The following is a 24,473-nucleotide window of genomic DNA, read 5'->3' as shown; positions in this document are numbered from 1 at the left end:
AAGTACATTTTTAGGCATGTGCTATAAAATGAGGGTTACAACAAAGACTAAGGCCAACTTTAACTACTTTCACAGAAAAGAAGTCACTTGGTCCCCACTTTTTTTTTCCCTAATAGTTCTATAAATTAGAGAGCCCTTATTTTAAATTTAGGTTATTATTCATTCTGTGGTTGTCTGATTTTAAAAATGGAAAGTGATACATTTCCAGAGCTAACAGTCACAAAAGTGAATGTAAAATAAATTTCTTTTGCTGAATACTGCATCTATGAACTTCAACTGTAACTCTTAAAATTTATGTTTAGATGTGGGCATTGAAATTTTTTGGAGGGAGGAACTTGTGATTTATACGGTAAGACACTTGAGTATTCTGCATAAATATCTGGGATCTAAACATTACTTCTTAGCTTTAAACTTCCATTGAATTTCTAGGTAAAATGCATTGGCATCAATTCTCTGAATTCCCTTACCCTTTAGAAGACATTTTGTTACAGAGATGTTTGGTTTTGGCTCGCTGCTTTTAACTGAAATCCAGTACTTGTCAATCTACACTGTTCTGAAAATAAGCCTGTTGCTTTGAAAAATATGTTTGAAGCAGTCTGCTGAAATCTAGCACAGATAGCTTAGCCCTTGAATGAACAGGATAGCAGACCAAGCTTTATGGTGCTTTATACAACATTAAAATACTACCTGACAACTGGAAATGACTTAAGGACTTCTAACTTCACTCTTCTAAAAATATTTTAAAATTTTCCAGTGAGCTACCTGGAATTTGGATCATGTATCACCTACCTGAAACATTTAACTAGATGCTGCCTACATCTGTAATGCAAACGCCATCTGCATAAATTCCGTATCTCAGTTGTTGGACTATTCAAAAATTTGATCAGGCCTGCAGTCAAAGCAGTACTATTTGGTGACTGGTGACCTAAGACTCCACAGTTCCAGTAGAAATGATTTTAGATTCATGATGTTATGTAATTACTCTGTGTTTCTCTTGTAATTTATATAAACTAGCATTACCAGAAATGGGAGAAGTATTTCCACAATTGCTACAAGACAGCATAAAGCAACTTCAAGCTACACTCTCTGATGCTAACCACTCACTCAGATTAATTTTCCTAGATACTTCCGTAACAAACTCTTCCAATGACATATGTTCTCTAAAGATACATTCTGCAAATGAATCATGGTTTAATCAGATGATGAATCTATTTTACATGCTTGTGTTATTGCAATGGGAAACTTTCCAACTATCAGAAAAATCTAATCCACGAAGGCTGTCCTATTTCACAAAATAAAACACAGACTAATCAACTAACAAAACCCGTATCCTCCTAAATTTACTAAACACAAAAATGCTAACTTACCAGATTTGTGCTTCTTGTGTTTTGCTTTCTTTTTAATTATGAACAACTTGTTCTGGATCTCAGTTTTGTAAGATTTGAATGGATGAAGATGAATCTCACGTTTTTTTTGCAAGTCATCAAGTTTTCTCTGTAGATTTTCATTTAGAATATCCTTCAACTTCTTTTTTTTCTTTTTCTTCTTTTTTGCCCGCAACTTATTTAGTTTCTCATTATTTCGCAGTGACTTCTCTAGTATTGTTTCTTTAGTAGATTCCTGGTAATTTATGTCTTGGTTGTCATTATGAGTGCCATTGACATGCATTTGGCAAGCTTTCAGTGTGTTCTCCTTGAATGGACTGATCTCAGGTTTTATTCTAGCCATTTCGGAAAAACTATGGCCATTCTCCACAGCCTTTATTTCTCCTGAACTAAGGTGACAACCCATACCAACAGTCTCTCCTGAACTACTCAAACTCCCCAAGTTCTCTTTATAGCAACCAGTTTTTTTGATGTCACAGAATCTTGAGGGCTTGATTTCACAGTTAATCTCCTCTGTAGTGACTCTAAAGCTATCTAAATGTGGGGTTTTTTCTGGACAGCTAACAATGGAATCCATACTCTTCTCTCCTTCTGCCTTGGAATGATGTAGCAGCTCTTCTTTACCACCGGAACTAACTTCCCCATTGCTTTTCCTTACATATTCACGTTTTACTTTTTCCAGCTTAACACGTGACACTTTTCTAACTTTGATGGGAGGAGATGGGAATTCAGGAGCCTGAAAAGGCTTTTGTTTGTAAATCCGAACATCTGCACCACAGAACTGTGGAAAATGAACATATGCATTCTCCAAGTAGTCATAACCAAGAATTACTTCTCTGCATTCATGTATAGGCTGACTTAGCACTGCATCCTGAACATCCTTTTGTGTTTCATACACAAAATCACAGAGACCTTTTAGCAGCCACACTTTTTGGTAGAATGGTAGCTCATGAAATGGTTTTGATTCCAAGGGATTAACTTCTCCAAGGACTTTGAAAAACTGGGGACACAAACCAAGTTTTTCGGCAGAGCTATTAGGATTGTCAGTCTGCCCTACAACAGTATACCAGTGTCGTACTTTCTGTCTGAGTGCTGCTTCCCAAGTCCTGTAAGAAAGCGTAGGCCTGCGATGTAATGTAGATCTGCGATGAGGAGGACTTAACAAAGACGTCATTATTTTAGACAAAAAAGCATTACACTGAGGCATCAGAAGACAACGTTCCAATTCATAGAATACTATTTCCGGTAAATTTAAAATCTGTTGTGCTAAACAAAGAAAATGACCAATAGCTGGAATTTCCCACATTGTCTCCATCCTTGTAGGTGCTGCTTGAGCTAAAAGTGACTGTTCCCATTCTTCTATTTCTTTCTGACTAGTTTCTTCTGCTTCTTTCCTTTCTTGCTCTCTCAGCCTATTAAAAGAAAGTTTATGAAAATTGAGGAATCAGGAGAACAAAAAGAAATGGAAGAGAAAAAAATCAGAACCACAGCATGACAAACATACTTGTCCTGAAGTAATAAATAACAATACAGTTCAGTTTGTCTTACTTTGGATTACGCAATGCATCGCTGCAACAAAATGGGAAATCATTACAGTCTTTTATTTCTTCTACCACTAGTTTAAGAAAGGAAGAAGGTAAGAAAATATCTGGCAGATAACAACAGTTTGGGTGGTTTATATATATATTTTTTAAAAATGTACTCCTTTCGCCAATCCATTTTTGGCAGGATTTAGTATTTCCAACAAATATCCATATAAAAATATCCGAAAACAAATTCCAGGTAAGACTTGCTTTCAAATGGTTGTCCTGTGGCTTGTGTCACCTACCTTGTAACTAACTCCCTCAGCGCACAAGAGTACTGTCTACCTGTTAAGTACTTTATTCACATATAAAAGCCATTCTCCCTCCCACCCACAGGCGTGTTACTAGTTGATTTGCAATGGTGGTCAGAAAGGAAACAAATACCCGAATGCATGAAGAATGTGATGGAAAGTAACACCAGAAATAAAATGTCATTAATAAATGGTTTGCCCTCACCTGAAAAACTGTATTCAGTTCTGGTCCCCCTATCTAAAAAAAGGATAGAGCAGAAATAGTGGGTATTCAGAGAAAGAGGTCATCAGTAATCAGAGGCCTGTTAAAAACTTCTGAAAGATCTGGGAATTCATACATAACACTAGCAAGAAGAAACATGACATCAATATACAAAAGTAATATGACAGAGTGGGTACTTCTATTTACTTTTATTTGTAAATTCATAATGAAATTTAAAGGCAACAAGTTTAAGATGAAAAAAATGCTTCCACTTTAGATAATCATTTGTAGCTTACCATCTAAGTTAGTAGGACATAGGATATCTTAATTTAGTTCCAAAGTGAAAAATAGGACATCTGCAGCAATCACAAGAATATCAAGGTTTACCAGTAACAGGATGGGCTCTTCTTTAATGCCTCAATGGTAAACTAACAATTTAGCCTCAAGGCATAACCAGATTTCAAAAGGTAGGATTAGAATACAGCTGTACTTAGAGGAAATCTTTTCTAGAGCTCTTCCAAAGCTTCTCATGTATTTTTCTCACATTTTTTTCTCTGAAGTTTCTGTCACTGACCACTGTTAGAAACAAACACCTGTGTACATCACTTATGTGACCTGTTGCTGGAATTTACATTTCCCAATTTCTAACCTCCACTTGTGTTTCTTCACACACACAACTAGAAAATAAATGTCATGTATCCATTCAAAGCATCAATGCTTTCCAAATTCAGCCAAAGAATAATAGTATATTAAAATCTTTCTTTTGAATATGAAGCTAATAGTGGCTTCTAGCATTAAGAATGTATATTCGAAGCATTAACTATGTATCTCAGTGCAAAAAATGTGACAAACCTAGCTTGGCCAACATTTTAGCATGGATGTAGGAGAAATATGCCATGACCATGAACTTAAAATCTGCATCCTCTGTGTATGCAAAATGACATATAATACAGTAAGATTCCTATGAATGTTTTATCTTATATAATTTAAATAAATGTCAAGGTATTTATTGCCAAAATTTGAATAGAAATGTTTAATACCACATATATGCAACCTTGCTTTTAATGTACCTATCAAATGCAGAAAAGCGGATCCATGTAAAACATAAAATTAAAATGTAAAAGCAAACCGATCAGTAAATTCTCAACTTCACTCTCTCAGCGCACCATTAATTTTACTGTATAATGGATGAGATCTCAAGACGAAACCCCACTCTGCAGCACTGATTTAAAAACATACAATGAATGTGGTCTAATAACAAATGCCCATTTGCCATTCCAGGTGAATAAACCAGTATATTCAACAATACTGCTTGTATAAAGTGAGCATTTTTTAAATTTTGATTTTTGTTATATTTCCATGTGTTAATACTGCATTAATTTATAAATAAATGTAACTTTAAAAATCAAAATAAGTAGCTTCAGTGGGACAGAGGAAGAAATGATATGAAGTAAAAATGAACTTCAAAGCACTCCCAAATCCCATTCCCTCCTTCCTCCTAACCATAAAACATATTTTCAAGTAACCTGCTGCCTCCAAAAGGTGTGAATACTATTAAAGTAGCATGGAAATATACTTAAATATGAATAGACAGTTAGATAGAACATGTGTAGAACAACCACATCAGTATCATTTAATAAAAAGGTTGTAGATCTAAAAATACAGTCTTCACAAGCAGTTTCAACTTCCCATCAATTAGTAACATAAATAAATGTAAAATTATAAATGTGCTTCATAAAATGACAATCATTATACTATTTTAGAAATATTTTTTAAAAGAAAAACTTATCTTGTTCCACTTGCAAAAAGTTTGTGTTTTTTTTAAAAGCTGTCACTTTATCACAGTATCTGTAGTCATTCCATTCTCAGTAGACATTCAAGAGAAAACATAAGTAATTGCACACTTTCACATCTTCCTTATTGAAGTCTTCCTATCAGCTGCCTACCTTTTCAAGGGCATAGCTTTTTCTTGGGGCATTTTTTGTTGGTCTTCTTTTTTGAGAAGGAGGAGGGGGATAAAGTGGGGAGAGGAGGTGCAGCAAGGAAGAAAGCGCAGAGGACAGAGGGAGAGACAGAGAGAAACATTTGATATTTAGGAGGACAACCTTACACTGAGAAATTCTCTGGACAAACATACTTGGCTTTTATGCTGACAGCAACTGTAAAAACCCTTTGTTCATACTTTTATTTACATTTATCAGGAACATGTTTCCAGGCACACATTTTGTTTACAATAATAACACAAGACTGTTACAAGGTTTAAGGTCAAGCTGACACTTCCAGACTAACAGAGGACAAGCATACTCTTATAAGAACATCTGCAGCAGTGGATAAAACCTGACCTTAAAACTCAGCAGACATGCCCAAGTAGAGATATCCCCTAGAACAGAGTCCAGACAACTCCCCACTTGCAATTTTCTCTCTTTAGACAGCAGACACATCTAGCCAGTTACTTCTTTCTCACTTGCAACAAGCGATTTCACTGGGAGGGCAGAAAAGACAAACACTAGATAGTACTTTTCGCCCTGCCCCCAAATTATCACTTCTGAACTACTATAGTATTGAGTAATTTTTCACAGGTAAACAGTATGGTACTGAAAGTTTGATGACCAGGTATAGAGAACTGCTTTAATTCTACAATATTTGTTTCTACAAACTTTCTTTTTAAAATTATACTAGAAAGCTAAGTATAAAAATAGCACCATTATGCATTATTCTAAATTTGATCAAGATTCGATGGTCAGAAGAAACTGAATTTGGAGATGCCCATGTGACCTTAATTCTTTACCTGCAATGTCTCACATCGTATTACAACATACTTTTTTTACATACATTTTCCATAGGACAGACTTCATTCCATGCTCACATCCTCATAAAAGGCTAGACTGACTGTATACGCATACCTCATTCCACAATCTGGCAATTTAAATGACTTACAGCCAGAACTGAGTTCTTTAAATGTTTCAATGAACATGTCTGAAGCTAATCCCAGAGTCATGTTTTCAGAGATGGTAAAGACATAGTTTCGCCTAGCATAATTTTCAACAAATCAAAGTTGTACAGACAGTTATTCACATTGAAATCAACCAGTTAATTACCTGGCATTCACTGGTTGTTTAAAAAATTTCAGTAGGAAACTACCTCTATGTCTACAAATGTCTCTCAATAGGCAAGCATCTCCAATTATACAATAATTCCACCATTATTTATTGTTAACTAATATGGAAGTTGGTATGTCAGTATGCTACTTAATTAACACGTAATCAAACAGCTGAGTAGAACCTCATGGAAATGTAACTGATAACTGAAGCAAGATAGTAAATATTCTGATAATTAGAACAACTGAAGGAAAAGAAAACTAATAAGATTGACAAGAAAAGTAAATCAGATGTCCTTATATACATACACTGGGGGGTGGGGGGGAAAAAGGAGAAGTACTTCAGAAACTATCAGCTGCAAAACAGCGAAATTAACTTTGCAAAGACATCTTCCCAATTTTTACATGTTGAGTCTACCATGATAAATGTATTAGTTGGGGGAGGTTATAACTACTAAATAAGGAAAAAATTGAAATCAATTATGTTGAGGACACATAAAAAGGACATGGAACCGTTGGAACAAGTCCAGATGAGGCCCATGAGGATGATCGGGGACTGGAGCACTTCCTGTATGAAGACAGGCTGAGAAAGTTGGGGCTGTTCAGCCTGGACAAGAGAAGCCTGCGTGGAGACCTCATAGCAGCCTTCCAGTATCTGAAGGGGGGCTACAGGGATGCTGGGGATAGACTCTTCATTAGGGACTGTAGTGACAGGACAAGGGGTAATGGGTTAAAACTTAAACAGGGGAAGTTTAGACTGGATATAAGGAAGAAATTCTTTACTGTGAGGGTGGTGAGGCACTGGAATGGGTTGCCCAGGGAGGTTGTGAATGCTCCATCCCTGGTGGTGTTCAAGGCCGGGTTGGACAGAGCCTTGGGCGACACAGTTTAGTGTGAGGTGTCCCTGCCCATGGCAGGGGGGGTTGGAACCAGATGATCTTGAGGTCCTTTCCAACCCTAACTATTCTATGATTCTATGAAATAGATTATGCAAGACGTAGATAACCTATATCAAAGAAGAAGAGAACTTTCTACAAAGAATACCTAGATAAGAAAAAAAAAAGGGAAAAAAAAAAAAAAAGAAGGATATGGAATAAGATTTCCATTAAGTTGATTAAAGAAAATAAGATAAAAATCACACCTCAGAGTAGTCTTCAAAATACACAGCTGAATTAAAGCTTCTTAAATCAATTTCAACATTCTGGGGGGAGGGGGGGGAGGGAGGGAAATAATCACAAACTATTTTACAAATTTCATTTACTGCATTTCTTTCTATTCATCATAAAACGGCAGTCCTTTACAAGAGTACCTGCATTATTTAAAGCAAAGGATTAGATATTAACTTGGACTTCAACAGGCAATTTCTTTAGGTATCTGGCTAAATTTTATAGAAAGGCACTTATATTTGCAACCTTACTTACCCGGGGCTGAAAGCATGTAACTCCTACTCAGGTGACTAAGCAGTCTAAACTAAGATAATTACTAGCTAGAAAGTATATGTATGCTGAGTGGTCAGCTGGATGGCTAGGAAGTGAGCATTTTTGTATGTTCCTGATAACTCATTTGCAAGTTTTGTAAATAGCAGGTGCTGCCTATCCAAATGCAACTGATGAGCAAGCACACAGGCAAGTTACACAACAACAATGCACACAATTTTATGGGGAAAAACAGCAGCAGTGAAAGAGCAGAAGGAAGGCAAAGCTCAGTAGAGTAGAATTTAAAATCCTGAACAGTTTACAGACTTACTTGATGTGACCAACCCAGTCACTCATAACTATACCCTGAGGCAGGATAGATACCCTGTATTATCACAACAGATTTGGACACTCATTCTTTGACAACTCTGATGAAAGACCAACTAAAATAATATTAATAACCAATAAAATAATATATATCCACTAAAATAGTGCTTTAGTCCTATGAATACAGTTTATAGCATGAATTCTACTGGGATACATTAAAATATGAATTCTACATTAACATTTTCTGGCCTGAAAAAGATGGAGATAATTGCTCAGAATCACATACTTAATTTTCTTTACAGATTCAGCACAAGATTTAAACAGGTATAAATGCAATTTCAGTTCAGCAACTTCATTTTTGTTACAAAAAATGAAGAGCAAGTGAAAGCCATTTTTTAATAAAAATAGCATCCCATCTTAAGTGCTGTAAGTATATGCTTTCATATATAAAACACTCTAAAAAATGTGTATGTGCTGTATGATATGATCTTCACTAAGTAGGCCTCCAAATTTCCAAGCTTTTTTCATAAAATACCTCTACAATGTACTTCTGGAACATCTGCATTGTGGAGAATTGGCAAACAATTAGTATAAAAAGGTTCAAGTTACTTTCAAAAACATGGTGAATCCCACTAGGAAATAAGAAAAGAAGGTATCTGAAGCATGATTATCTGAGGAGATCAACAGAATCAAAGAAATAGTCAACCAGCTACTTGATGACACATTTTTATTGCTTCCTAATGAGTGCTATAGTTCAAAATTTCAGGGCATGAAGACACAAGCTACTTGTGATCTTCTGTTAATGTGTAGAATCAACTACCTGGGGATATCCTTTGCACTGGAACTTTTTGAGTATATCCAGATAAATGCATTTAACTGTTAATTACAAGAGTTTTGCAGGAACATGCATAAACAAGATGTACGACAGCAAAATTTTTATTTCATGAGGTAATTATGTTCTCCTGATTCTATAGGTGAATTAAAATGTCCTTTTTCGTAACTGTTATGAACTTCAGAGATCTAGAACACAGAACTGAACACAAATAAAGAGAATTTTACCAGAGAAATAACAACCCTAATGATTTCTGATATTTTGCAAAGTATGAGGTGGTAATATGAATGAAAATTCACTCATTTCTACAGAAAAATAACTGGTTAACACTCAAGTCAGCCAAAACTGCATCTCTCCAAATCTGCTGAAAATGAAGACTACCTGCAAAGTGACAGTGAACTGGTCACACACAGGAAAATTCTACAAAACTGTAAACTTTGAAAAAAGCTGATAAGATCTTGCTTCCTAGAACTAATACAGTCTTACCATTATGCTTCATGTTCAGACGCAGTCCCCCAAGGTACTGTTAAGAGTATACAAGCTTACAAGCTTTGCTTTCCTCAAAGTAAACCAGATCACAATCAACATTAAACACTGCCTAGAATTAATTACCTCCTAAATTTATGAAAACCTCAAAATCCCAGAGTTAATTACACACATTCTAAATTTATTACTGAGAGTTAAATGCCACATCAGTGAGATAGCAGGAGTGGCAGAGGCAGAGGTAATTTGCTTCTGGCTAACAGTGAGGAAAGCAGTGACAAGATCACAGAATTAGATGGTAATTAAGCATTCTGGTAGTTTTTAATCTAATTCTTGCATGGAGAACAGTCCAAGAAGAGGTGTGATACACCATGACTGAGGTAACAGGAAACTGCTGTATGTTCTTGCAGTTACTATTAGAAGTTTCATAATCCTAAAATAACAGCAGTCTATTTATTTTAAAGTTTACATGACTTTAGAGATTTTTCAAGAATGTGGTACATCAAAAATTAATCTCTTGCTTTGTGGATGCACTGTATTGAAGTCCTAGTCATGAATTTCAGACAAAGAGCACTACTAGATTTATTTACCTAGAAAAGCTTTAAGGAGCTAGTCCCTGTAGAGAACTAGGAAGACATAATTATTTAAAAGTGAAACAAAACAGTTCTTCCTATTACCTCTTTTCCTCTTTTGCTCTCAGGTGTTCTTCTTGTCTTAGAACCTGAACCATCACAGACTCAAACATGCCTGTTGACAAGCCTACTAAATTGCGAGGCATGGAACGACGTCTTGTTGAAATGCATGCTGCTCCTTTCTCATCTTCCAGCCCATAACATCCTCTAGATGTTACAGCTATTGAAGTTTTCTCTCTCAAATGCCTAGAAGAGCAAGCCAGTTCACAATTACAATTTCCCTTATCAACAGCACTTCAGTGCCTACACTACCAAACATATATCAAGCATGTTTACTCAGAAAAAAAAGCAGTTACTTTTCACCTGCCATTTTTTCCACTTTGAAAGTTCCTTCAGAAATTTAAAAAATTAAAACCAACATGCTTACATGAGCTGTATTTTCACATCTGTTAAAAACGGTGGATCTTTACCTAAGTAAATATTATTTGGAGATTTAACTTCCTATATTAATGTGTATAAAAAAAATCAGAAAGAAAATACTTGCACAAGACTTGCGATAAGAAACTATCATTTTTAGAAGACACCTAAAAATACTGAGTGGGGGAGGAAGTGCACTTGTTGATTTGGGTCAACGGGCTGTGTGTTTAATAGCAGTTTTGTTCTGTTGAAAGTTAAAAAAGATCAAAAAGCATAACACTACAAATTTGCCTGTAAAGTTCTATCTTACACTGTTTCAAAGTACTCCAGCAAAACTGGTATGATAAGTAACACTCGAGACACCTCTGAAAACATCTGAGGTGAGGGGACAAGAAAAAGTCCAACCTCCATTCTAAAGTGATTTTTCTATGGTCTGCAGTATCTGAGAGTCGTGCAACCAAACCTGAGTCACTTGATGGGGCTGAGGAAAATACTGCCCTAATGAAACAAGAATGATTATTCCAAGAAGTAGCTCTTGAATTCCATTTTACTATAAAATTATTTGTTAAACACTTCAAACAAATCTGTCTGAACAAAAAATTACAAAAGAATTTTGATGAGATTTCTAGATTCCTTAATCCTTTCTATATCTAATTCTTAGAAACTGTTACCAAGCGAGTGTATACAGACAAAAAGTATTTACAAATCTCTGAAGTTAATATCAAAAATTCAAGATTGCTCTTTGCCTGTTTAATATTTCTTAATATTTATCTGAATATTTATGACTGCATTTGTGAAAGAATGACAACTGAATTTAGTAAATGCATATACTGTGATATGATGACAGTACCTAAATTGACTTCACTGTCTCTAATAAAAAGGCATCAAGCATTCTTAGGTCTTACTGAATCCAAAGAGTAGGCATCTAATTCAACAAAGAGATCTCCACAAAATGTCTATCAATTCCATACAGTTGAGATGTTACAGTCAACAAAACATACAAAGGGAAATTGGCACAAATCTTCAGGCTGCATCTGGTTAGCTATCCAGCAGTAATTCTCTTAAGCCAGCAATTATGACTTTTTTTTTTTTAAATCAAGTTTTACTCAAGCAAACTAGCAATATTCATGCTCTGTTAGATTCAGCTTCTTCCCTTCTAGTCCCACACTGTCCCAGAACTGTTGTTGCACAAAAGCAGTTTCAAACAGCGTTGCTACACCAACCCAGAATACATTCACTCCGGGTTATTGAGTTCAGCACCACACTTCTCAAGTGCTCCTACCAGACAAAGCTAGGTCCTGTTTACCAGCTGGCGGCCAATGCTGTGTCACTAGCAAGTTCAAGGTTGATGGACATGAACAGCTTTATGTATTTCTCAGTACTGTTCCTTCTTCACCTTCACCCTTTGCCTATGTTAAACTCCTGAGAAAGTACATTTCAGTCATGATTTAAACGGGACTTTCTACAATATACTTTGACAGGTTTCCTTGCTTCAGCTGCTTTGGCTGATGAACAAGTTCCTGCCGGAGCTTATACTTACACATACCACAGTTTCCATCTTGCCATTTAAGACTATAGCATGCCAAACACGATCTTTCATTTTAGGATTATTAAAAAGAAAAAAAAAAAACACACCACAAAAAAACCTTGTTATTTCAAAGCAGACACTGTGGCTCAAGAATTATTCCTACTTGTTTTAAAGACATTAAAAATTTCAGACTGTCGAAATCATGATTTTAAAGAGCCACATGCTTAAGCAAAATTTGGTTAGTTTCACTTGCTTTTGACAGAGCAAAACAAAGAAAGGAGCATTTGACATCTTGTCTAAACAAGTCTGCCTTCAGTTCTTGAAAACGCTTCTTTCAGAAGGCTTTCTTACAGAAAATCTTAACCAAAAAATGCTCAACCCTTTTTTATATTTTGGTATTTTTGGGTTTGGAATCTTCAAAGCAGACTGAATTGTATTTGAATAGTTCCCAGCAGGAAACATTCCTCTTTGTGTAAGCATTGAGAGTTCAAGTATTTTTATTGTGGGGTTTGGGTTTTTTTTTTAACCCATGCAAATGGTATTTTTTGCATAAAGAAACACACCCTCCTTTCCTACTTTACGTAAACGGCACGTGGTTGGCCCCCTTTTAGGCTTTCCACACCTACCGGGACAGCAGCGCCAGCTTCTGCTCCAGCATCATCTCCAGCTTCTGGGCCTGTTTGGAGAGCCAGTGATCTACACCATTCAGTCGGTAACAAGTCTCCAGCATTAGCCGGAAGTCACCCACGAAGTCTGCTATCCCCGTGTACTGCCCACTGGAAAATTTTTCTTCCATCTTCAACAACCACATTCCAGCTGGCGACTGCTGAAAGGAGTGACTGCTCTTACGACCCGAGAGGGAGCCAGCTCCTTCTTCCCTGTTGGATGCCTGATCCACAAGGGGCTTCAAAAACGGTGCTGTCAGAGGCCGGTACTTCTCCAGGAGAAACTCACGCAAGATGCGGTATCCCTGCTGCAGCTCGGGATTCAGGCTCTGCTCCCAGGAGCAGCCGCCGCTCTTCCCTCCCTCCTCGTCTCCCTCCTCGTCCGGCTCCTCCTCCCCGCCAAGGCGGCTAACCGCGGGCCGATCCGCCGAGAGGTCTCCAGCCGCGGCGCCCGCGGGCTCTGCCGAGTCCATGTCTCCCACCCCGCTCACGCACGAGGCCTCGCCGGCTCCGGGGTGACTGCCGGCACGGGGTCGGCTCTTCAGCATCACTTAGGGACCGCCGCGCTCCCCGTCGCCCCGCCGGCGAATCGACATCGGGCTCACCTATGCACAGAGACACTATTCAGCCCCTCACCACGCTCCCCCGCGACGGCCTCAGCCCGGCCCCCAGCTACGGGGGGAGGGCGGGCGCCGGCTGCCGGGGCGGAGGCAGTGGCCGGCAGCCGTTTTGGCCCGCCTCTCCCTGGCGCCTGCCTCCCCAGGCCTCCGGCGGGCGCGCCCGGGCCTGTGTGCGGCCCCGCCCGCCCGGGGACCGCGCCCCCGCCTGCAGGGGCCGCCTCCCGCGGGGGACACCAGCGCATCCCGCTCCCGTCCCCTTCCCTGCCCGCGCCCCCCACCGCCATGACGGGGCTTCCCTCCGCCGCTCTCCCGCGGCCTCCTCCTGAAGGGAGGCGCAGAGGCCGCCTCTGGGATGGCCGCTCGCGTCTGTGCGGCGGATGCTCCGCTCCGCTCGCTTCCCGTCCCGGCCCGTCCCGTCCCGGCCTCGCCTGGCAGCCCAGCCCAGCAGTGCCTACTGGGCTGGCGGCGGGGCCGCGTAACGGCCGGCGGGCGGGGGACAGGGAGAGCAGGTCGAGAGAAAAGAACGCAGCGCCTCACCTAACGCGCGTGCGCCCGGCCGGCGGCGCTCGGCGGGGCTTGGGCGCCAGGTGAGTTGGCGTCATCAGAGCGCGCCTGGAGAGGCGCGGGGCGGGGCGGGTCGCGGGTTTATGAGGGAGCGTGGGGCGGGACTGTGACGGTGAGGTATCGTAATGGTCGGGGTTGTTAGTTCGCATGGTGGTGGTGCTGCTGCATGGCGCGGCCATCGGCTTCGCCAGGGCACGAACGGCCCACGAACAGCCCACCGCTCCTATGCGGTGGGTGAAAGAGTCTCTGTAGGAGCACCCACGTAACGGTGTTCCCGAAAGTTGAAGGCGTTGCGTTCAGGACGGTCAGCGGTTAATGTGAGCAAGTTTGCGAGCGCGCTCCGTTCTACCCCCTGAAGCGCTTACCCAAGGCGTTAGGGGGTTGTGAGGAAAGATACTGAAAACTGCGGTGAGCCGTCCTGGGGGTGCACCTGCAGTCCGTTCAGATTTGCTCTTCAGCACCCTCCAGTCCTGATCACCCCCTACAACGACATACTGAGGAGCGTTGCGGGGCTCCAGGGGACGCCACAGTAGTAGTAAGCACCCGGGGGACGGTAATTAGTGGGCCGAGTTTTGAGTTCATCCCCTTAACATGTATGAGTTAAAAGTTTAGGGCACCTGGCTGGGGGGAGGGCTGGGCGGGGGGGGGGGGGGGGGAACACGGGAGAGGGAAACACAGATCAGTTTTCTTTGCTTAAGCCTTTACTTCTGTAGGGCCATTTGCATCCATTCTGCGAGGTAACTTTGTGCAGAGATCACTCCAGAGACCCTGCGCATGACAACACCTTGACAGGAACAGATCAGATTTTTCAAGATAAATGCAGAACCACTCCCCTGTTCTTGCTGCAATTCCTCATTCTAGGGACACTGGGAAATTTCCATCTCCTTCATTCCCATTTGATCACAGTCGGCTTTCATAATTGGTTCTGTCAAGCTGCTTTTGTGGAAGGAGCCTGAGCAGAGGCCGTGGGGATGGTACCACTCAGGTGCTATGCTTCCCTTGCAGGCTGTGCCTACGCAACAGAAGTTTGGGACCCACAAGGTTAGCAAAAGCCCCCTCTAGCCCCATTTTCCAACCCTAGTCTACAAAGTACAGCCTATGTAAGAAGACTGATCCCTGAGGTTCTGCCATCTCTCCTGATCACTTATTGATGTTACAGCTACCTGTTTTTATCCTCCAGAATCACTTGAATTCCAGACTCCAAACACGTGAGGTCAGACACCTCGGTATGCCAGGTGTGGTATTGCAATAGGAGGCTGCAGCGTGCTTCCACACTGGAGGGAGGTGATCCTGCCTGGAGGGCCATTGTGCATTTGAGACCTCAGTGATCTATGCAACAGTTAAGTGAGTGTAGCCACAAACGGGGTGACCTGCAGGCCTGTGTTGTGCTGTAGGTATCCCATGGCCACAGGATAAACTCAACCAGCTCACTGTTAAAGAAGTGGCAGACAGCTCCCATGTTGTACTGGCAATTACACCACTCCATGGTGATGACCATGCCTCTATCTAAAAGAGCAGTGAAAAGTTATTGTGTGAATATTGTTTCTGTTTGACAGGAGAAATGATGAATAGAGTTGTGGGTTTTTGTAAGAAGATCCTCCGATAATTTTAATGGCCATAATGAGGGAGCCTTTTCACAGACAGGGTCTTCATGGTGTGCTCTGATCAGAGGCCTTTTGATGCTGCACTGCTTATGGTTCACAGCATCTGAAATGCTGTAAGGTAGCAGTTCTCTGTTTCTTCATGGCATTAACTCTAATAAGTGGCATTTTAAATGATATTTGCAGAGTCTGAATGCCTTTCTTACTGAGACCACAGTGGACCAGCATATCCTGCTGTAGAAGAGCTGTCTTGTGTTTCCACTGATAGCTTGCCTCAGAAAGAGTGTTCAGCTTATCTAATTCACACTCCAAGCTGAAGGTGGAGGGTTGTCCTCAGGGGAACAGAAGTTGTGGAGATCTTCCTGCAACATTTTTGGAGATGAAATCATAGAATCATAGAATAGTTAGGGTTGGAAAGGATCTTAAGATCATCAAGTTCCAATCCCCCTGCCATGGACAGGGCCACCTCACTAAACCATGTCACACAAGGCTCTGTCCAGCCTGGCCTTGAACATGAGATCTCCATGCAGCCTTCTCTTCTCCAGCCTGAACAGTGATTCAGAGAAATATCCAGGAACTTGCCAACAAAGTTTAAGCTGACAAGCAGGTATTCTTTATTACGGCGCCAGGAGACAAGGGGTAGCTTCTCTTAGCATGTCTCCCCAAATTGCTAAACAAGTTGTCCTTACATAGCTGCTAAGCATACATATTCATTATGTACATACATGCATGGGGCTACTTATGCATTACATCGTTCTTCTAGAAAGTTTCCTCTCATACGTACAAAAATGTGGTGGTGGTCTTTGGAGGTCGTTTACTTCTTCCAACAATCTTCATCACTTCTGACAGTCTTTGAAGCATGCACAGTAGATAATGCTTACACCAGCTTAACTGGTTTGGTAACACTGCAGACAGAACCATCCTGGCCTTCTCCTTATCAGTTAGCTTAGCTGCAGCCCATCCTGGACATCTGCTAGTTTCAGATACTCTTTATCTACACATCCTGTTTTTCTTACACTTATTTTTGTACTAAGGTCATAAGTATGCGATGACATAAGAATGCGATGGAGCATTCACAACCTCCCTGGGCAACCCATTCCAGTGCCTCACCACCCTAACAGGAAAGAATTTCCTCCTTATATCCAGTCTAAACTTCCCCTGTTTAAGTTTTAACCCGTTACCGCTTGTCCTATCACTACAGTACCTGACGAAGAGCCCCTCCCCAGCATCCCTATAGGCCCCCTTCAGATACTGGAAGGCTGCTATGAGGTCCCCACGCAGCCTTCTCTTCTCCAGGATGAACAGCCCCAACTTCCTCAGCCTGTCCTCATAGGGGAGGTGCTCCAGTCCCCTGATCATCCTCATGGCCCTCCTCTGTACTTGTTCCAGCAGTTCCATGTCCTTTTTATGTTGAGGACACCAGAACTGCACACAATGCTCCAGGTGAGGTCTCACAAGAGCAGAGTAGAGGGGCAGGATCACCTCCTTCGACCTGCTGGTCACACTCCTTTTGATGCAGCCCAGGATACGGTTGGCTACATGACTGGTGCCAAAGGCAGGGGTTTGGGTTTTTCAGTCACGGGCTGCTGTATGTGACACCTGGTTTGCTGGTGACAGGCGGGATACACCAGTCCCAGAGAAGAAAAAGGGTTTTGGGGCAGGAGTTAGCAGGGCTTATTGACAGGGCTTTAAACTAGTTATGAAGGGGGGAGGAGATTTAACTGGGCCTGTTGGGGACAAGCCCAAGAGGAACATGCTAGGGATTGAAGGATGGCGGGCTAAGGAGGACTATCAATCTCTTGTTTCACTTGTGGGAAAGGATAGCTTTTTAGACCCTGTCCCGCAGGGGAAAAAGGGTACTATGACTGGCTCCCTGAAATGCCTGTACACCAATGCACGCAGCATGGGGAATAAACAGGAGGAGTTAGAAGTCTGTGTGCAGGCTAAAGGTTATGACCTAGTGGCAATTACAGAGACATGGTGGGACAGTTCACATGACTGGAATGTGGTCATGGATGGCTATGTCCTTTTTAGGAAAGATAGGTCAGCAAAGCGAGGTGGTGGAGTTGCTCTTTACGTGAGAGAGCAACTAGAATGTATTGAGTTCTGTCCGGGGTCGGATGAGGACCAAGTGGAATGTCTGTGGGTACGAATTAAGGGACAGACTGGCACGGGTGATACAGTTGTGGGGGTCTATTACAGACCTCCTGATCAGGACGAAGGAGTTGATGAGGCTTTCTACAGGCAACTGGAAGTAGCCTCGCGACTACATGCCTTAGTCGTCGTGGGGGACTTTAACTACCCCGATATTTGCTGGAAGACTCACACAGCCAGTCATTCACAGTCTAGGAGGTTCCTCGAGTGCATTGATGATAATTTCTTAATGCAAATGGTGGACGTACCAACTAGGAGAGCAGCGCTGCTAGGTTTAGTACTCGCCAACACGGAGGGTTTGGTCGAAGTGGTGACGGTCAATGGCAGCCTTGGCTGCAGTGACCATGAGATGGTGGAGTTTAGGATCCTGTGTGGGAGGAATAGAATACCTAGCAAAGCCACAGTTCTGGATTTCCGAAGGGCCAACTTTGGCCTCTTCAGTCAACTGCTAAGGGAAGTCTCATGGGAAAGGGTACTAGGCGGTAAAGGGGCTCAAGATAGTTGGTTAGCATTCAAGGACCGCTTCTTCCAAGCTCAGGATCGGAGCGTCCCAATGAGTAGGAAATCAAGTAAGGGATCTAGGAGACCGGCGTGGTTGAACAAGGAGCTGCTGGGCAAACTCAAGTGGAAAAGGAGAATCTATGGATTATGTAAGGAGGGGCTGGCCGCTTGGGAGGAATGTAGGACAGTTGTTAGAGGATGTAGGGAGGCAATTAGGACAGCTAAGGCCTCCTTGGAACTCAGTCTTGCTAGTCGGGTTAAAGACAATAGAAAGGGCTTCTTCAAATACATAGCAAATAAAACTAACACAAGAGGCAATATAGGCCCACTGCTGAACGAAGTGGGTGCCCTGGAGACAGAGGATATAAAGAAGGCAGAGGTGCTGAATGCCTTCTTTGCCTCTGTCTTTACTCCTGCAGACTCTCCCTGAGGGCCCCGGATTTCTATAGCCCCAGAAGGAGTCAGGACAAAGGAGGAGTTTGCTTTGGTAGATGAGGATTGGGTTAGGGATCAGCTATGCAATCTGGACATCTGTAAATCGATGGGTCCGGATGGAATGCACCCACAGGTGCTGAGGGAGCTGGCAGAGGTCATTGCTAGGCCACTCTCCATCATCTTTGGTAAGTCGTGGGAAACGGGCGAGGTGCCTGAGGATTGGCAGATGGCAAAGGTCACACCAATCTATAAGAAGGGCAAGAAGGAGGACCCGGGTAATTATAGACCGGTCAGCCTTACCTCCATCCCTGGAAAGATGATGGAACAACTTATTCTTGACTCCATCACTAGGCATATCAAGGATGAGGGGGTCATTAAGAACAGCCAACATGGTTTTATGAGGGGGAAGTCATGTATGACCAACCTTATAGCCTTCTATGAGGAAGTGACTAGGTGGAGGGATGATGGTAGAGCGGTAGATGTAGTTTTTCTTGATTTCAGTAAGGCATTTGATACTGTCTCCCACAGCATCCTCATAGATAAGCTAAGGAAGTGTCGGCTTGACGATCAAGTAGTGAGGTGGATCGAGAACTGGTTGAAAGGAAGAAGGCAGAGAGTTGTGGTCAATGGCGCAGAATCTAGCTGGAGGTCTGTGACTAGTGGAGTTCCTCAGGGGTCGGTGCTGGGACCGGTGCTGTTTAATATTTTCATCAATGACCTGGATGAGGGAACTGAGTGCACCATCAGCAAGTTCGCTGATGACACAAAACTGGGAGGAGTGGCTGACACACCAGAAGGCTGTGCTGCCATTCAGCGAGACCTGGACAGGCTGGAGAGTTGGGCGGGGAGAAACTTGATGAAATTTAACAAGGGCAAGTGTAGAGTCTTGCATCTGGGGAAGAACAACCCCATGTACCAGTACAGGTTGGGGGTTGACCTGCTGGAATGTAGCGAAGGGGAAAGGGACCTGGGGGTCCTGGTGGATAGGAGGATGACCATGAGCCAGCAGTGTGCTCTTGCGGCCAAGAAGGCAAATGGCATCTTAGGGTGCATTAGAAAGGGAGTGGTTAGTAGGTCAAGAGAGGTTCTCCTCCCCCTCTACTCAGCCTTGGTGAGGCCGCATCTGGAATATTGCGTCCAGTTCTGGGCCCCTCTGTTCAAGAAGGACAGGGAATTGCTTGAAGGAGTGCAGCGCAGAGCCACAAAGATGATTAAGGGAGTGGAACATCTCCCTTATGAGGAGAGGCTGAGGGAGCTGGGTCTCTTTAGCTTGGAGAAGAGGAGACTGAGGGGTGACCTCATCAATGTTTACAAATATGTAAAGGGTGGGTGTCAGGATGATGGAGCTAGGCTTTTTTCAGTGATATCCAGTGATAGGACAAGGGGCAATGGGTGTAAACTGGAGCATAGGAAGTTCCACGTTAACATCAGGAAGAACTTCTTTACTGTAAGAGTGACAGAACACTGGAACAGGTTGCCCAGGGGGGTTGTGGAGTCTCCTACACTGGAGATATTCAAGGCCCGCCTGGACAAGTTCCTGTGTGATGTACTGTAGGTTACCCTGCTCTTGCAGGGGGGTTGGACTAGATGATCTTTTGAGGTCCCTTCCAACCCTTGGGATTCTGTGATTCTGCGAGCGCACACTGCCAGCTCATGTTCATTTTCTCATCGACCAGCACCCCCAAGTCCTTCTCTGCAGGGCCGCTCTGAATCTCTTCTTTGCCCAGTCTGTAGCTGTGCCTGGGATTGCTCCGACCCAGGTGTAGGACCTTGCACTTGTCGTGGTTGAACTTCGTAAGTATGCACACTGATCCGGTCCCATAGGAGAATTCACTGTTTCACCTCTGCCTGACATTCCTCCTCCACCTCTGCCTCATCATCTCACATTAGTCCCTCCACCGGTTTCTACTTGTCCCAGAGCAGCCACCATAGCCGTGGCTATAGCACGACTCAGCTTTTTCTTCTTTACCTGTTCCTGGTTCCTATACGCTATCCATGCTTCCTCCTTCACTCCCATCCACATTTATCGAACAAACCCTCAGTCCTGTCTGTGAACACGTCTGTTCCTACCTGTCCACCTGCCCCAGCACTCATCCCACGCTCAAACACAGGAGCTGCGAGCTCCCGTCCTTTCCCCTTGGGTTTTGTTTTAACCCTTTCTGAACTCTGAATGTGAATCTGCTGCTTGTTGCCAGTGACATTCCTCCTTATCAGTATCAGATAGGACAGATGCAGAGGTCTTCCTGATTACTCTGGGGTTTATTTTTGTTTGTTTTGGTTTTGGGTTTTTTTAACTTTAAATATCTTTCCCCAATATCACAGGCTGAACAACATCTCTCCAGCTTAGCTTTCTGTTTTATCCTGTTGTCATGCTTTAAACCCAAACCACAAAGCTTGTTCACTCCTTCCCCCCCCCCCCTTCTTGCCCTCCCCCTGCTCCTGGAGGGACGTAGAGGAGAATCAAAAAGAATGCAACTCCCACGGGTTGAGATAAGAACAGTTTAGTAACTAAGGTATAGCACATATCACTACTGCTACCACCAATAATAATAATGATAAAGGGAAAAACAAGAGGAAAGAATACAACACCTCAACACCAGCCGACCAGTAACTTGCCCCACTCCCCCCAGCCGAGCACCGACCAATACCTCGTCCAACCCTGCAGTCCCCCAGCCCTTCTGGGGTAACTCTTGGTTACATCCTGGGCATAACGTGCTGTGGTATGGAATACCTCTTTGGTCAGTTTAGGTCAGGTGTCCTGTCTCTGCTTCCTCCTGGCCTCTCCTCCTCCCTGGCAGAGCATGAGGCTCGGAAAGTCCTTGGGCAGACCAAACACTCGAGCAGCAACTGAAAACATGGGCGTTATCAGCACTGTTCCCAGGCCAAAAAAATGAAAACATAGCACTGCACTAGGTACTAAGAAGGAGAAAAATGACTGCTGCTGCTCAACCCAGGACACCTGTCCTTTTCCAAAGCCAAAATTGAAGGATCTGGCAGAGCTATATGAATTTCGCATTCTGACTGTCATTCCGGGTGGTTTCTTAAAGTAAAAAACATACCTGCATACATCACTTCATCTCATTTTCTTTGTTGCCTTAAGGACAACATCAATTGTAACAATGTATTATAGTTCAGAGTTCCATTTTTAGGCCTTTTTTCCTGATCTTCCAAAGTATACAAAGGCCACCACTGGTTTAAGTATTTTATCAACATTTTCTTGTTTACCGAGCCCCCAGGAAACCCTCCCAGTTCTTTCCAATGTGCCAAAATACTCTCTTAAGGACTCTTTTTCAAGATTTCTTCACTCTGTTGATTTCCCATTATTAATTTTGCATACACACGCACTAGGGATCCCACAGACACACTCCACACAGTTACAATACTTGAGACAGAGGCTAAATTCAGTCCAACTTCCTCAGCCTGTCTTCATACAGGAGGTGCTCATCCTCGTGGCCCTTCTCTGGACTTGCTCCAACAGTTCCATGTCCTGTTTATGCTGAAGGCACCAGAGCTGTACACAATACTCCCAAGTAAATCAACTGTAGAAAAAGCATGATTGAAGATGATAGAAAGCAGCCAGCCAAGTTACAGTGGCAATTTCTAGTAGAAATTAATTATAACCAGATTAGACTGGCAGCAGGTTTAGCGGCTTTGTGGCTTCTGGGTATTCAGCCAATAACACTCGCTTCCCAGTACCACTGGGTCAATCAAATGGGAAAATTCATCCAAGCAGGATTCTTAGGCCTCTTCCTACAGGACACTCAAGCAGTGGCTTCCCCTTTCCCTTCAGTCTTTGGCCTAACAATATGTAAGGCCAGAAGTCCTCACAAGTTTTGAGATCAGGCCTGCCCTGGTTTAACAAGGGTCAGCTCTTCAGTAATCTTCAAAATAAGGCTCTTTCTTCAGGACTATGATTGTCCTCCTGTATTCCAGCCCCACTGGGACATGGCTTGCTTGCAACCTGCCAGCTGTGTGACCCTGACTTTGCAAGAAATCTGTTAGCCATAGGAAATATGAGAGTTGAAGAAAGCTTAGCAAGGCTATAGAAAATTAAACTATTTCAGCTGGACCAAGCACATAATACTGTAGGAAAGAGGGATTTGCAAGTCCTGTTCTCCTTGCTTGGGTACTGTGGCACTGCAACCCTTGTTAGAAGAACTCTGCCCAGAGTGCCTTCTGTTTCTCTTTGCTCCTGTCCAGACTTCTCCCTGACACTTACATTATACCCATGTACACCTGCTTATGATTGTCCAAAGTGTGGGAGGCATCCTCCAAAGTGCTTCTTTCTCCCTGAAATACAACTTCTCAACAACTAGAAATGGCAACAGTAAAGTTGATTTGGGTTGTCTCAGCTAACCAGATACCAACTCTCCAGCTGCCGAAAACCTCTTGGCATACAGGTGCCTATTATGAATTCCTTGAGGTGGTTGTCTTCTTAAAGAAAGAATAATAATTTTTAGTCTCTGGAATATGCAGTTCTGTGATGAGGAGGGAGACTATAAAGAACTAAAAGCCAGTATCTGTTTTCCAGTATCTGTTTTCCATGGGGTTTTTTGTATTCGAAAAAGTCAGAGTTTTAGTTAAGTGTCAGGACTGAGAAAACATGGATGGCTATCTCATATGCTGCATAGTTAAGTAAATAAGGTCAGTTATTTTCAATGTGTGTAGGTCAGTTGTTTTCAATGTATGTGTAGCTTTCAATTCCACTTACCCTTTGTTGTTGTTATTGTTTGTTTGGTTCGTTGGTTGGTTTTTAGAAGAAGGGCTTGTTTGCCTGGAAGCTCATTTATACTTTTTTTCACCAATACCAGGTAACTCAGTAAAACTTATTGCCATACATCTGGCTTTGCCTTAAGGGAGAGCTTGTAGTCAGAATTCTGCATACAGTTCAAAGACTAGTACCTGGGAAGCCATAAGATGTGATGCCCATTGGTTTTGGTGTGATAACATCTCAGCTATATTCAGGTCTGCCTCAGAAAACAAATCTTTTAGTCTGTGGTGATGAAAGAAATATGGATATCAAGATCATACTCTGAGATTAAATTTACAGTCAAGAATAGGGCCACACATGACAAAACAAGATCATATAATTTATTGGGACCTGTGACTTATTATCACCAGAATATTTGAAAAAGGATATTTTGTCTAAGTATGTGATTGAAGCAGGATAAATGAATAAAAATAAAAGTACCTGAAATGAATTGTAATGGACGACAGAGCATTGTATTCCTCTACAGCAACTTTTATGTGTTATTTGTCTTCTGTTACGAAAAAATACATTTCACATAACCAACCCAGTAATACACTAGGTTCTTTCTAAGTTTTGCCACATGAGTGCACTGTTGAATAAAAACCCTACTGCATCCGTGCTTTAAGTTACAAGGTGGGACTCCATTTCGAAGTAAGCAGGATATGATTGCTGGAGCAAAAGCAAACAAACTTTAGAAAATATGTAACAGTGATAAAATGGACTTGTGTTGTAATCACATTATGTATTAGTAACAGGAGCTGTGACCCACATATCAGAAAAAATAGAGCTGATGCCTTTAATACTTCATTGAGGCTTATTCTGCTTTCTCTCCATACCTCTGAATTTGGAATACAATTTTTGTGAAATGTCATCATATAGAATTATATCTTTTTTAACATAAAAATAGTTGCAAATGTAGATCTGCAAAAGACAGAACATTACACTAAATGAGCCCCTCTGCCTTCATGCTATCGCAAAGATGACAAGAAATTTCACAATTAGATTGTTATCCACAATGTCTGAGGTGGTTA

The 24,473-nt window shown here is 42.2% G+C and overlaps 2 protein-coding genes across 5 annotated transcripts in view; one reads left to right on the top strand and one right to left on the bottom strand.

The window, feature by feature from the left end:
* BRD10 (bromodomain containing 10) overlaps nt 1–14,019 on the bottom strand; it is a 57,314-nt gene extending 43,295 nt beyond the window's left edge. Inside the window, exons 1-4 of one of the 3 annotated variants that reach the window (XM_065661443.1) lie at nt 13,975–14,019; nt 12,779–13,422; nt 10,253–10,453; nt 1,368–2,797 (exon numbers count right to left, since the gene is read on the bottom strand). In XM_065661443.1, the coding sequence (XP_065517515.1) occupies nt 1,368–2,797; nt 10,253–10,453; nt 12,779–13,365 (2,218 nt within the window). In that variant the 5' untranslated portion in view covers nt 13,366–13,422; nt 13,975–14,019. Of the gene's footprint in view, nt 1–1,367; nt 2,798–10,252; nt 10,454–12,778; nt 13,667–13,892; nt 13,934–13,974 lie in introns of those variants that run through there. The other 2 variants (XM_065661444.1, XM_065661442.1) reach the window with 2 other exon arrangements.
* LOC136004694 (uncharacterized) overlaps nt 13,448–24,473 on the top strand; it is a 42,326-nt gene continuing 31,300 nt past the window's right edge. The window contains exon 1 of one of the 2 annotated variants that reach the window (XM_065661446.1): nt 13,448–14,024. The gene's annotated coding sequence lies outside the window, so the exon portion shown is untranslated. Of the gene's footprint in view, nt 14,025–14,144; nt 14,537–24,473 lie in introns of those variants that run through there. The other variant, XM_065661447.1, reaches the window with a different exon arrangement.

Source organism: Lathamus discolor, chromosome Z, assembly GCF_037157495.1.
Source record: "Lathamus discolor isolate bLatDis1 chromosome Z, bLatDis1.hap1, whole genome shotgun sequence".
In the NCBI taxonomy this organism is placed as follows: Eukaryota; Metazoa; Chordata; class Aves; order Psittaciformes; family Psittacidae; genus Lathamus; species Lathamus discolor.
The sequence above is the reverse complement of the archived record's forward strand: the minus strand, read 5'-3'. Positions and strand labels throughout refer to the sequence as shown.